Source organism: Sitophilus oryzae, unplaced genomic scaffold (assembly GCF_002938485.1).
Source record: "Sitophilus oryzae breed Bouriz unplaced genomic scaffold, Soryzae_2.0 scaffold_357_pilon_pilon, whole genome shotgun sequence".
Classification (NCBI taxonomy): domain Eukaryota; kingdom Metazoa; phylum Arthropoda; class Insecta; order Coleoptera; family Curculionidae; genus Sitophilus; species Sitophilus oryzae.
In genome coordinates, this window is record NW_022146926.1 from 2,336,024 (window position 1) to 2,352,046 (window position 16,023).

Here is a 16,023-nt window from a genome sequence, read left to right on the forward strand (position 1 = left end):
TCGAAAATATTCGACGCCATTTTAATTCATTCCGTTTAGCTTCGTTTTGGAAGTTCAATTTAATATTTCGGCTGAAATTTATAAATATAAAGGTAATAAAGTATATAAAACATATATATTACATGAAGAATCCTGGAGAAAATGACGTTTCTGCAGTAGTAGGTATGTCCCATGTATATGAAAATAGGTAGTAAATAAACACTGTTTTTACATTTTTTAGATGCAAGAAAATGGTGTTATAATCTCTTTGATCGGCGATTTTTTTGAAAATGGAAACAATTTACAGCAAGGTAAGATCATTTTTAACTATAGCTGACATTAGTTATCTCCAATATGTGCGATTTATTGTCAATAATGCAATAAATCGGACTGATAATCTGATTATGTAATCCGACTAAAAGTCTCTTTTTGCTTCTTTTTGATTTATAAGCCAGGTCTCTTTGGGAATAATGGACGCTTTTTTAAACAGTATATTTATATTTTTTCGTCATACTATATTGTTATATTATTATAACATAAGCAAAATCAGAATGGGAAAGATGCATATAACGTCCGCCGGACGTTATCATAACGGCCGGCGGCCGTTAAGTTTCTAAGGTAATCGTAACGTCTGTCACCTGCAACAATGACTATTTATTGTCAGTTGGACTTTTCAAAAATTGGGAAAATAGACCATAGCGAGATGTCGCGAGAAATTCCGTTGGAAATACAGGAGGAAGCGGCTGCGGCTACTCAAAATTATACTTCCGACTATAACCAGAGAGAGATATCAGCAGGAATATGACAATTTTTTGAAGTGGCGGCAGGATAGAAGTATAAACAGCGTAAATGAAGCGGTATTGCTGGCTTATGCTAAAAGAATGTCTGAAATGTATTCTCCTACATCACTGTGGACAAGATATCCATGCTGAAGCTTGCGTTGAGAGTATATGAAAACATCGACATATCAAGGTAAAAAGCCATTATATTCTTCGATATTTAATCATACTCATCTAAATTATATTTGTTCATAGATTTGGTAAACTGTTCATGTTTCTGAGGCGCAAAAACAAAGGTTATTCACCAAAAAAGCCAAAGTTCTGTCGGAGAATGACATAAATAATTTTCTACTGGATGCCGATGATTACACCTGGTTACTCGAAAAATTGTATTGGTGCTTGGTATTCTTGGAGCTTGTAGGCGCAGCGAGCTTTGGTCACTCACAGTTGATGATTTCGAAGATTCGGAGAAAAATATTCTTGTCTCATTAAGAAATACTAAAAATAAGAAAGATAGGAAATTTCTTATTCAAAAACGGGCCTTCCGCTTGATGCCTATGGTTTATACAAAAATACATCAACCTGCGTCCTCGTAACTTTGACAATCCAAAATTTTTCATTGGTTACAAGAAAGGCAAGTGTGTTAAGCAAATCGTCGGTATACATACCATCGGGAGCGTACCGCAGAAAATTGCAAAATTTTTTGAACTTGGAGAATCCAGAACGTTATACAGGGCATTCATTTCGTAGATCATCAGCAACCATGCTCGCCGAAAATGGTGGTGATTTACTATCGCTAAAGGAGCTAGGAGGATGGGAGTCTTCAACAGTGGCAGAAACTTACATAGAAAAATCAGTTTCCAAAAGAATGAAAATAACAAATCAACTTTTTCATGATAGCTCCAAAAATAATGTGTCTTTAGTGGATACAAATATTTGCCATTCTTCAGTAGCATCATCTTCTTCTATAAAATCTGTAAATCCCTGGGAAGGATTACAGATTTCTAAGAACAACAAGTGCACTTTTTAATTTCCATGTTCATTATCATGAAAAATGAATTTTAGTATAAGACATTATGTATTTTTTATCCTTACTTGTGTTATTGTTCAATAAAATTTGTTATTAAATAGTAGTGTTTATTGCTCTAAAAAATCTGCAGTATGACGAAAAATCTAGAACGCAACACGGCCGATAACAAATAACGGCCTTGGCTGCTTATGATCCTCGGCTATCGCCTCGGATCACAAACTTCAGCCCGGCCGTTATTTGTTGTTTATCGGCCTTATTACGTTAATAACTATATACCTATTGATATTTTTACATTGTTAATTTTAGCATAAAACCTTTTTTTTTCTGTTTTCAGGTTTTTGTATAATAATAATTTTGTAATCGTTTTCATGTCCCTGTGTCCGTTTTCTGTCCTTGAAGTCTGCGAATACGTGTGTTTATTTACAAATTACTGTAAGTCATGCTTATACCTTAACTAATTTACGTTAAAAGTGCATATAATTAACTAATTGGTATTGAAACAATACAATCCTCTATATTTTTATATTTATTTAGTCACGTTGTTCCATACTTCAAATAAATATATGTGAATAAATTATTTTTTGGTTTTATTTATGAAAAGAAAAAATACAAAATACATTTGAACTGAAAGAGGGCCCGCCATTGAATAACCGGAAACGGAAGTGAAAATTAAGCCATCATGTCCTTATCATGACAATCTGTCAATTGGAAAATTAGTTCTCCAGACGACATCGAAGGCTTTCGGTGGCGTATCGTGTTTCCACGATTTAACACAGAGTTGACACTTCTTTCTAGTTAATTATTTTATGGTTGTCAGTTTTGAGTCAATATTTTTTAATTTTCTTTCGTGTCGATTGCTGATTGAATTGGAGCCAGAAATGACTCAAAACGATATAAGTAAATTACCAACAGATATTCAGCCTGAGGCGACAAACGCCATATCCAACGGTTTTGGAGATTTTTCTCCATCGTCAGGCCGACTTTGCTGTAACCCTCGATCTGACCAACGAAAAGCAGAGAATAGCATTTGAGTACAAAACATACTACTATGGCGAGAGTGCTAGACGCTCTACGCCATCTAGCGGTAGCTGTGACAATCACAGATCGTACCGCCAAAATTCAAAACCAGCGGCCTACTGGACAAACATGCTTGCTTCATCCACGTTACCGTAGATGGAGCTAAGAAGGCTTAGGTAGAGTATATGTAATAAATGAACAAAAAAATACGAGTAGCGGAAAAAGGGGCCAAAAAGCCCTACATATATGCTTATTCAGGTAATATTTTATCTACCATTTTTGATAAATATAAGGCAATTTTAACAGTTGCTATGGAAAAAAGAAAATTTAATCAACAATTTAAACTGAGCTTTTTCTAAACTGTCCGACCACTGGCATATTCACCCTACTAGCCGATTATAAACTTAATTGAAATTATACCAGTTACGCCACTGGTCTCCATAACAATCACCATTCATCGTCTATCTATCTATACGAAAAAATCGACCTATTAAAGCATTTTTAACAAAGGGTTTTATTTCCATGGGATATTGAGCTCCTTACTTCCCCCTTCGAAGGCTTCTCTTTCTCTCATTAAACCTATTGCAATATCAATGCGATACTGACATAAGCTGATTATAGAACGGTTGCCGGTAGCTACAGTTTTACCCCTTTACGGCGAGCTGCGTCGACCAAAGCGAACAAAGAACCCGACTAAAAACCCCGTCTAGTCCTCAAAGTTTAAGAAAATATTATACAACTGGTTGCATGTAATAATGCTTTGTTTGTCTCTATAGATTTTATTCGTAATCTCGGTAAAGGACAGATCGTTAAAAACATTAGACGGGGTAAATCCTGTTTGTATATTTATGTTTCCTTTGTAAAATATATTTTTAACAGTATAATAATATTATTGATTTTGTATTTACAGTCTGATGGCTGGTGCAGCGAACGTAAATATTTTCGCTTTTAGTTCAATAACCTCAAATAAATATTGGATAGCATAATAAGAGTTCAATCTCTGATCTATAAATCATAGTTTTTAATGACGTTAAGCTTTTAATAATGATTATGCTTTTTTTGTAGTGGTGGGAAATACTTTTATTTATAAATAACAGTTAGAACTTAAGGCTGATTTACAAGTATCCAACTACTGAATACGTGTTTTATATAAGAACATGTATGGAAATACTTCTGAAACATTGGAAACCGACGTTATGCCACGATCCACGATGCTTTTTGCAGTTCACACAGCTTTTTAAGTGCCTTCTTCTTCTTCTTGCGGTTCGATCTCCTAATGGAGGTTGGAAATCATCATGGCAATTCTAACTTTGTTAACGGCTGCTCTGAATAACTGGTTTGAAGTCATTCCAAACCATTCTCTTAAATTCTTGGGCCATGATGTTCTTCTTCTTCCTTGGCTCCTTCTGTCCATTATCTTTCCTTCTATTATGTTCTGCAACAGAGCATATTTAGGTCCTCTCATTATGTGTCCAAAGTACTCAAGTTTTCTTTTTTTAAGGGTGTTAATCATCTCTGCGTCCTTCTGAATTCTGCGTCGCAGTTCTACATTTGTAACCTTGTCAGTCCATGCAATCCTCCGATAACACCATCTTTCGACTCATCAGGGCAATTGTTCGATGGTCGGAACATTCTTTGGCATTGGGTTTCTTGGGCAACGGTACAAAACTAGACATTAATCAATCCTTTGGTATAATGCCCGTAGTGTATAAACATTAAAAAGATTAACTAAAATTTCAATGGCTTCATCATCTATAAGTTTGAGAAGCTCGATTGGAAGTTCATCAGGACCATGCGCTTTGCCACTCTTGATCTGTTTAATTGCGTGTAATACTTCTTCTCGCAAAATGGTAGGACCTGTGGCTTCTGAGAAACTGGGCACCATGTCCGGACGATTATCGTAAAAAAGATCTTTTATATATTCAGACCAACGAAGCAGCTGTTGTTTAATATCAATGATTAACGTACCAGTTTTATCCTTAATTACTGTCGGTTGTTTATGTTTCGCCATTCCAGTCAGTTCTTTGATTTTTTTGTGCAAGTTAAAGCTATCATACTTTCTCTCATACTCTTCAATGGCTTCACACTCTCTACGGACCCAGTCTTCTTTGGCCTGTCTGATCTTCCGTCGAGTCAGGTTCTGTATTTCTTTATATTTAGCGGCATTGTTTTTGTTATTTCGCCTCTTAAGTGCTTTTAAGTGCCACTTTTTTACAATTATTACGGGTTTGGGTAAATAAAATTTAAATTAAAGTCACAAGCTAGCAATAATTACTTTGAAAATGGACGCTGTAAACACTTTTCGGTATTTTTTCAATGAGGGTGATTTAAATTTTAAAAGATTTTATAATTTTTGAAGGTTCTCACTTTGGCAAAAGAAAATTATTTCTGTTTTTGTTTGGCGGTTGTTCTTGGCAACCGCTATAGCAGCGCCTTGCAACGTATGCGCTCCACAACAATTGATTATTATAATCATAAAATGTCAAATTCAACGAGTGTAACCTTAGTTTCTAGATATAAAAGGCATTACTTTTAAATCTTTATATTATTTGCAACTTTTGGATGCATCTTTTATGCATCGTCAAACGTACAGCCTTGCCACAAAGAGTGTAAGTAAGTTTTACTTCTATTTTACTAATGTTTGTAAATAATATTTTAATAAAATTATATTTCAACAAGATAAATTTTTATATCGAAATATTTCTAATTTTATATTTATTTTATTGGCTTGATCATATATCAGACTATTACTAAAATCACCGTTATGCCTTTCCGGCCTGCCCTTTTTTCGTAGGCCCCCTTTTAAAAGGCTTCCCCTCTCTAAATATAGTCTGCGAGTCCCCCGGCTCACGATATTCCCAAGTTGCCATGTCATCAGTTGCGGGTTGATTGTATGGGATGTTTCAAACTTTCAATATCATTTATTACTCTGAGAATTTAATCTGCTTTAATGACATCCAACCCCCAACGTTTTACCTTCTACCTTTTCTTTTTCGTTCCGGAGGGTGGACGGATAGTGACGCAAATAAAAGTGATGAGGACGGAGGCACAAGGGACGAAAAAGGAAAAGTCAAAGGTTCGATTTTTAATTATCTGCGATTTTGCAATTGAGAAAAAGGTAGAAAAGGGCAGTAAAAGCTTGTCGGTTCAGTAATTTACCGTCGAATTTAAAAATACTTCTTAGAAAATAAAACGTTGCGAATAATATACGTATATTTGATACTAATCGAACTTTTAGTTAGGTACGTAATTAAGGGCGAGATTTTTAAATTCACTGTTGCTAACCATGGGCATATTCGGCGCCTGGCTGACTAACTGGAATTTAAATTTCCCGCTGGGGATTCAGGTGATAGTTCTGCTGTAAACAATGTCAAGTTGCCAGATTTATTTACTTATTTCCTGACATTGTCATTCGTTTTGAAACTTTAGTTTTGTATTACGAGTTTAAGGGTTAAATCAATTATGTTGTGATACTTGAAGATCGACCATTATTATACAGGGTGGCGCACCTCATTCGCCTCGGTTAATTAAACGGAAAGATGTAGAAACAAAAAATTTTATGGGTATATGTAAATTTTAAGTGCAAGTTAGAAACACTTGCATTTTTGTTAAAAATAAGTGGAATTGTGTTGGTGTTCGACAGTGGTCACGCTATTAGAATTCAAAAATCGATATCTCGAAATCCATTAGAAATAATTGATTGTAGCTTTTTCAAAAACTTTCTCAACATTTCTGCTCTATTTTCTTCGCAGACAGTATGTGAAAATCTTTATAAATAAAAAAGTTACACGATTGCTGAAAATTGCTATGCACTGAAAGTAAATGGATGGGTTGTTTTTTAAAATCTTTGAATGGAAAAAAACAACCTTATCAAATTTTTCTTATTTAAACATATTGTAAAAGAACCGATCTTCAAAATAAGAAAATAAGAAGTATCGCGATTACTGGCGTTTTCTCGTTATAAAAATATGGACAGCCTAACGATCTCCTTATAATTCCATTTTAGATGCTCAGAAACATATCTAATGATTTTATCTAGTTATCTTTTCGAATAAAAAATCTTATAAACTTTTACTTTACTTGATAGGGAAACACTTTGAAAGGCACACCGTCGCATTTCTCTCACTCCGACTTGACCGAATAAGATCCCTATGCGATTTACTTCCACACATGTAAACACCGACCCAAAAGCAACAGTTCCCAGCACGGTATAATTTTTTTAGAATTTAAAAAATATTTTATTCTCATTTCTACGACCCTGTGCTCTGTGTAACACTAATCAAATTGAATTAAAGATTCGTTTTACCTTCCTCGGTAATCCTCGGGATACGGTATAATCGTCCCTTCTGGACTAGGTCTGGGTGAATTCCCAATCCAGAAGAAAGCGTCCGGGCCAGTGCCGTCGTAGGAGAATCCTTTAATGAATATCGTGCTCTCGTCCACTGCGTACACGGTGCCTTTGATGCCATGAGCGAATTCTTGTAGCGGTCCGATTTTCGTTCCGTAGTAGGGTTCAGGATGCCTTTTAGATAAACCTGAAACATATTATAATTAAATAAATATAGTGACGTATTTGGGAAATTCAGTAATCTAATTAATGAATTAAATCAAATGAATTCATTCAGCAAATAGGGGTTGCTACGGTTCGAAGTTTTTCCTACTATACTTTATATGGGTCCGGCAATAATAGCATCTGTAGAGCTCCTATAATAAAAAACTTAGGAATTTTTGGATGTATTTTAGGAAAATGTTCTAACCTAACGGAACCCCTGTTTATAATAGCATTTTTGGCTTCCTTTCTGATCATTTAATCTTAAGATATATACTGGGTGTCCCAGGCTGAGCATGCATTAGAAGTTTCGAGAGATCTACACCGTTAACCGTTTTTGAGAAAAAAATTATTTAAAATTTTTGGAAAAAAAACTTCCTGTCAAAAGAATCTGTATAGCCTAAACCAGAGAGAACACTAATAACTAAAGTGAGAGAGACCGATCAACGTTAATTTTTGAAGACTGTATTAGTGGCGCGACCTTTGGCGTCTAACCCGAACTATGAGCGCATTATCGATATAGTAGGTTGCATTCATACCTATATACTGGCGCCAAAAATTTAAAATTTGTATATTTGAACCGAATCTTAATCTTTCAAGTTTATAATAAGAAATCTTCGTAGTTTTTTTAGATTATTTTGTTGACAACGAAAATTTATTATTAGACTTTAAAGCATTAAAACCTATAAATAAAATACTGTGTAGGAACATAATAATTTATTTAACTCCATACTCCTTGCCATACTCCAACTCAAGGCTGCAGTCTTCAGTATCTTTTTTATCTAACTTGGTTGGGAGTGAACAGGGAAGCACGGTTGGAAGCTCGCATAGAGTATCAGTAGGTATCCCGTAGGTATTCAATGTTTTTGATAGTCTTTATTCTATAACAAGAACCTAGCAGTTGAAGAAAATAATTTGTATTACTGGAAATAATACCAGGTATAATACCTAGTCGTTCCATAGGTATCAAAAAAGAATGTGATGTTTTAAATTAAAAAAATTAAATTAGCAATATACGATTATTATGTGCACTCACTATTACTATTAGGTATGTTAAAATAATTACCGAGATAAAACTTACCCTTAAAGGAAACGTTTTGTCTGGGTCTCAACCACAAAACAAAAATTACGAAAATGCCGAATAATCGTGGAATCTGAAATAATCAATAATGACAATAATCTTCTCTTCTGACAAGCTAAAAGAACAGGCACATTCAGTCAAAAACAATTTATTACTCCGATTTGCTCCGATTATCAACAGCTTTTAGTTATCTCCTTCTAGAACTAAGAAATAGAAAAAGTTACTGACAATCTAATTAATCCTGTCAAATGTTTAACTTGCAAAGTTGAAAATTTCCTTTCTTGACCGCCTAAACGCTATGCGCGTCTGGGATGCGCGGTGACAAACTTGCCTACGAAATGCCCTATTCCACAAGCCCTCTCACTTTAGTTTCTCTCTGGCCTAAACGACAAATTTAGTGATTACCACAGCCATTGTGCCATAAAGAGAGGACCTGTGTTTATCTATTACAAAAATTAAATTGTTCGAATGTCATATAATATTGGACGTAGCTGTCATGGAATTGAGGTATTAAACAATTATCATAAATCATTTTTTTTTTGAAATGGAAACCCATTTTTTTATTTCGCTAGTGAAAGGGTTTTTTAATTCGTTACTTTTTGATTTCATATATATTTAGTTTTAAAGGGTATAATTTTTTTGTCTTTTTAACCTGTAGCTTATGACGTTAAACGTCACGCGATGGAAAACTATATCTTGCCATGTGATATTATTTATTGATACATTTTAAAGGTGCGTATTCACTATCCGAACGAACGAACGAACATTTGTTGGTTCGTTCGGTAGTAGTATGGACGGGACCGAATTTTAGAACCGAACGAGTAACATCTACCCATTCGTTTTTGAACTCCTTTGATGTACCGACTCTAAACCTTTGAATAAGAAGACTAAGGAAGAAGCATATCAAAAATCTTAGATCCACCGCGATGGGACTCAAATATGGCCGACTTAAATTCCGGTTTATCAGTGCCGTTCTAATTTTATTTAAAAAATGTAAAACTATGATGTAGGGTAGACGTGGGGTAGAATCAATAATTTGTTAGTTTATTTTACGTTGTAAATAAATGTTGTTAGTTATTAAAATTGTTATAAAAATATAAAATTCTAATGAAAATAGATAAGTTACAATAATTATTTACAACCATAAACATCCGATACGCTACTGAAGCAGGTATGTCAAATTGACGTATCTAAATTCTTTGACATCTAATTTTTGACAAGTAGTAAATAAAAGCAAAAATGCAAGGAAAAATATATAATTAGTTAATTTAAGAGAATTTCATAAATGATCGGTTTACTACACGTATGTGTATTATATAGTCACTTACTAGCGAAAAGTTGTTCCATTATTTCACTCGATTTTTGCCGAGATCTACCGCACGCTACACAACCAACATTTTTAGAGTCTTTTTCGATAAATCGCGATAGTGTCACTGTTAATTTAAGTTCTGCCACAATTTCCATCTATATTTACTACCTTTATACAACTATCAGTAGTAGAATAAATAATAAATAACATAAAACAAGCTCCGTAAAGACTGACAAATCCACAAAATTTCAAACCAAATTCAAATGTGTCAAATGAATCAAACAGAACTGTCAAGGATCCCCACCCTAGAGTCCTTTTTCCTCCCATATCATTATGCTCCTTCCTTAGTCTTCTTATTCAAAGCTCGAAACGGATGGTCGAGCAAACGAACGAACGAACGGCCGCATGCGTTCGGTTCCTCGTCCAAATATACCGAATTCCATTCGTTCGCTCGTTCGTTTGTTCGGATAGTGAATACGCACCTTAATAAAGTTTTACCAGAGCAGTATTTATAACAAACGAAATTCAAATAATTAGCTTTTTGACAGAAGGAAATAAATTGTCGGATGATTTGACATTTAATTCCAAAGGAAGCTAGATAAAATCAAGAAAAAATTATGCTTTAAAACTAAATCTTAAATAACTTAAAAACGATTTATTTTAGGTATAGGAACATGTATAATCATAAAGTAACGAATTAAAAAACCTTTTCACTAGTGAAATAAAGAAAAGTGGGTTTCCATTTGAAAAAAAATATTTATGAATTTTTTTTAATCGCCCAATTCCATGACAGCTATATTTTTAATAGGTAGATCTCGTTGAAACAGTGATGTGCAAAAAATCTCAGCCTGGGACACCCGGTATATTGAATAGACATTTACAAGTAACTGTCTATGTCTATTTATATTATATATTTGTATCTGCTCATTTACTAAAAGTTAACAGTAAAAATAATTTTTTTGTTCAATAGGGAGACCGTTGGTGGGAGACACCACTGATCAAAAATTTCAAGAAAACGATGACAAAAACAGCGTCATACTCCAAAAATCAAAATATTTGTCTTTATATTTTAATTAAATATTCATAATACAAAATAAGAGCGATTCTAGAGAATGACCTGTCAATATAACCCCTAAAAGTTATGCGCCCGAGTATTTCTTAACGTGCCGAAGACCCAATTCTCGTCGATGTCTCAATAGCTGTCTTTCAGATCCACAAACGCTCAAGTGTATTACGTGAGGATATCGGCGGAATGTATTCGGTATTTGGGAAAGCGGTTTTTCTGTCGCTTTTCAGCCCCTATACCGCTTTCTCCCCTTTTAACGGGGTTTCGGGGATACGGTTCCGATTAAGTCTACACCGTATGCGACAAGAGTTTTTTGTATTCATAGGAGTAAATCGACTATCGCTTGCATAAAAAGAGGGAGAAATAACGGAAGTAAATATTTTTACTATGTTATTTTTATATTTCAACTCAATAGTTTTTACTAGTAAAATTTTGTTACAATAGTATATTGTCTTATTAGAAGTAAAAATTACATTTCTTTGTGGCGAGGCTGTACGTTTGACTGACTCGTCTGACATATAGCTGAGGCTATACTCCGAATAGAACATGCTATTTTTTCAAACGCCATCAAGTAAGTTTTTAAACAATTTCAAACGTTCCAAATAACATAAAAAGATTTAAGTCATACCTGGTATGTAATAATTAGTGATGGGAAAAACCGATTAATTTCAATAATCGAAGAAGGGAAGGGTTTCACACTAGAGCTAGATCAGAACATTAAATGGATCCCTCCAGTCTCGCAAAACTATCCCAGATTTGTTGGTTTGATTAATAGCATGGCAAAAAAATATATTTCGAGAGGATACAGGAAAGATTATATTCCGGGCTGGAGTACCAAATGTTGTGAACTTTTCGAAGATTATAACAACAGTCACGACCCAGAAGTTGCAGACGAATTGTTATGGCATAACTTGATATAAACATAAAATCATTATAAACCTTCCTTCAAATTAAATTAGATTTTGAATTCGACATTTATAATGTTAATTTGAGTAATTACACTTTAATACATAAATTAAATTGTAGCGAAAGGGCCCTTTCAGTAATCCTACGTTAGCAAAAGGTATTTTGCGTCAAAAGTACAAAGCGCATCCCACGCGAAATTTACAAACTCCCACTTGCAGAATACTTAACAATCAAATTAAACTGCTATCGGATATGTTACGTAGGCTTCTAATATTTACTCTAATTACTTGTGAATTGGCTGCTAAATTTGATGTGGGCGCTAATTAAATATAGACGTGAAAAAGGAATATGCAAATCATAGATTAGTAAAGTATGAAAACAACATAAGGATACTAAAAAAAACGACGTAATAGTAGGCGTAGAAGTTTTGTATTAAAGTTTTTGAGAGTAATAGTTAACATGTAAAAAATATTTAATTCGATATAACTGAAAAAAAAACGGCGTCAAAAACGGCTGGGGAATGACAATAGATGATAATTTTTTAGAAGTCATTCTGTAGACATCATTTACTAAAAATTGACAAAAAACTTAACACTAATTATAGAAAGATTTAAAAAGCATATAACGCTTCTAGACACACAAATCTTGGCGAAAACTTATACTAAGGGCTGACAAAGGATAGTCTTGGGTCGAGATTTCCGTATGTAAGAAGAGTCCAATGCGTTTATAATAGAGATGAGCAAAACTGCGATTTTCCAATCGCAGTTGAAACTGCGATTGTGATTTATAAATCGCTGCGACTGTAACCTGCGATTGCGATTTTGATATTTTTAAATTGGTACGTTGTAAACTGGGAAGCTCAATCCCAAAATTTCTAATAAAAAACAGAATAAATAGCGGAATAATTTTTTTTAATAAAAACTTACAAAGAAACTGTTGGGTGTTTCGATGCCATGTGCCTTTTAAAATTTGTAGTGCGTGTTTTTTATGATATTTTTGCTGCACACATATTGCACTTAAAATTTTAAAAATTCAATACCAAAAAAATCTACAAATAACTTAGTTCCTTTATTTAAACATTTTTGATTAGAACAGACCGAATAAATTTAAGAGGGAAATTAAAAATACATAAAATGTTCAAAATATTCGAATGTGCTTTTAGACAGTCTGTAGGTATACTAACGAAAAATTTATTATAAAAAAGGTTGGCGGCAACAAACCTTAATTAAGATAACTAGAAAAAAAAACTGTTTATTTCATCTTTTTTTCTTTTAAAAACATTTTCTTTATAATATGTAACTCAAAAGAAGCCGACGCCGACAGCTTTGATACGGCCCGTCTAGTGCAAGTGCAAACTTTCGAACTTTTAGATAAATGAAAGGACAATATCACATTTTATTATATTTGAAATTTCTCTAAAATGAAAAAACTGATTGTAAAGGATGTATTTAAATTAACATAGCAGCCGATCCACAACTGTTATTATATTCAGAAAATTATATTATATTATGGATTGTTATAAAAATGTTTATAATAATATAGTATATAACAAAATATAATAAATAAAAAGGGCTGTTTCTTTTCCGTGCTCTATATCTTTTAGTAAATAAAGGATAAAAATAGGTAACTTTTTATAATTTGAATCCAAAACTGTCCTTATGAATCATTTTACCTGAATCATTACCTGGGAGCAACTGTAACTATAATTAGTCATAACCGAAAACAAGAATTTTTTAACCTTCTCAATCCATAATTATATTATAAATCTAAAACTATTAACAAAATTTAAAACTAATAAATTATATATATTATGCGGTATACAAACATATATAAGCCTATTTTCCAACGCTTCATAAAAATTACGGGGCCCTGATTGCGAATGTGATCTTGCGATCTAGTCTAGGCCGATGTGTTGGGAGCTGCGAACGAAAATCGCAATCGACGCTCTTCGTTGGCGTGCCCACTCCCGATGCCGCGCCGCGCCGGTGCCAACGAAAATCGCAATCGCAATGCTGGGATGAGCTGCGATTTTCGTTCAGCTCCTCGTTCGCCTGCCCACTGCCGTGTTGATGATGCGCCGCCGCCGGCCGGTGCGTACGAGAATCGCAATATTGCGAGTTTCGTTCCCAGCTCATCGTTCGGCTTCTCAGTGCCGTGTCGATGCACCGCCTGTGCGCACGAAAATCGCAATGCTGTGATTTTCGTTCGCGTGCCCACTGCGATTGCAAATCGCAACTGGTGTAATATTGGTTGCCTAAAAAACCAAAATCAAAAAATATAATCCAAAATCGGCAAATATATGTTTCAATCGCAAGTCGCAGTTTGCTATGGAAAGGAATCACAGGTTGCAATTGCGAATTTACAATCGCTGCGATTAAATCGCAGTTTGCGATTTTCTGCTCATCTCTAGTTTATAATGTACTGAACAAAGAGAGGACAGTAAACACGTTGCCAAACGTATGAAATAAACCGAGAAACTGTGCACATCGCTAAGAGACGTGGAAGGGGATATCGGGATATAGCAGATTTGTCACAGTCGACTGGTCGACCCAATCAGTACCTCTGTCAGTACTTAAAGTTCTAGGAAAAGGTGTACATCGTGCGTTCAGCTTTACGATTTAATTATGTCTCGTGATACTTAATTTGTTTATTTATTAACGAGTCGTTGTAATTTTTCTTATAGTTTGAAAATCTTTAAGTGCAAGTTAGAAACACTTGCATTATTGGTAAAAATAAGTAGAATTGAGTTGGTGTTCGACAGTGGTCGCGCTATTAGAACTCTGAATTCAAAAATCGATATCTCAAAATCTATTAGAAATAATTGATTGTAGTTTTTTCAAAAACTTTCTTAATATTTCTGCTATATTTTCTTCGCAGACAGTATGTGAAAATCTTTATAAATAAAAAAGTTAAACGATTGCTGAAAATTGCTATGCACTAAAAGTATATGGATGTTTTGTTTAAATTTTTTGAATGGATCTAAAGAGCTCATCTAAAAATATTGAAAAAGATCCGATCTTCCAAATTAAAAAAGTTTCAATATCTAAATTGGTTCTTAAGTTATCGCGTGTTATGTGTTCAAAAGTTGAGTTTTCAAATTATCGCGATTACTGACGTTTTCTCAAAATGGACACCCTAACCTATATTTTATAATTCCATTTTAGATGCTCAGAAACATAACTAATGATTTTATCTAGATATATTTTCGAAAAAAAGTTTTTAAAAATAAATTATCGGTTTGCGATCGTGATTTTACTTTACTTGATAGTGAAAGGCGTACCGGCAACGCCGCAACAGCACACCGTCGCATTTCTCTCACTCCGACTTAATAAAATCCCTATACGATTTACTTCCACACATGTAAATACCGACCAAAAAGTAAAAACATATATAATATAACTATACGACTTTTTTGAAGAGCTGAATCCATCACAGAGTTACAGACATTTTTTATATTTATGTGTATAAAACAAACGTATACATTTTCAAAAAAAGAATAAGTATTATGTGGACAAACCATTAAAGCAAATGGAAAGTTAATAAAATTGTAACACTATGAACGAAAAAAAAGGTTTGTAATTGATGAAGCCAAGACAAATAATATAGAAGTTGAATTTCAGCAGAACGATATTTTATAAGTCTATCAAGGAATGATATCGAATTCGAAAGCCGACGATTTATAACCATAAATGACAAAATCGATGAAAGATATATTAATCAGTGGCGTATCAATAAAATTATTTTATTATATTATAATAAAATATTTTTTTTAAAAACAAGAGAGCCAATTTTTCTTTTATATTTTTTAGTTTAAAATTGTATGTTGCATGTAATTAATGTAATGGTTTTAGTAATGAGGAACTCTTCTTTTTTCTACGTTAAAACCAAATTTATATTTTAAAGTTTCACTAGTATTTTTATATGCATATTTGAATTTCTGAATAATATTTAAAGAGATATACTCTGGATACAATCTATTCAAAATCTGTTCTTAAGACGTGTTAGGACATGAGGAGGACATTATTTATTTAAATATATAAATCTACAGGGTGAGTCTTAAATAGGTGCAGTTATTTTCAGGGCTGGTAAGATTTTTTATCAAAAAAATAAAACGTTTTCGAAATTTTTTTGAAAAAATTGATTTTTTATTGCGAAAAAAAGCCTCAAAAACGTGTTTCTGGGGTTGAAATATACTATACATTAAAATATTTGCACTTATTTTGATATATATCCAGGTTGAGTCTTAAATAACATATGTTCCTGTATACAGGCCCGTTCCTGGGGTATCTGGTGCCTATGTGCAGCAT

At 33.6% G+C, this 16,023-nt stretch overlaps 1 protein-coding gene across 1 annotated transcript in view; it reads right to left on the reverse strand.

Annotated features, from left to right (window-relative positions):
• Positions 1 to 16,023, reverse strand: part of LOC115884777 (protein Skeletor, isoforms B/C) — a 99,191-nt gene that overhangs the window by 51,135 nt on the left and 32,033 nt on the right. The window contains exon 2 of the mRNA XM_030903453.1: positions 7,112 to 7,340. Within this exon, the coding sequence (XP_030759313.1) occupies positions 7,112 to 7,340 (229 nt within the window). The remainder of the gene's footprint in view (positions 1 to 7,111; positions 7,341 to 16,023) is intronic.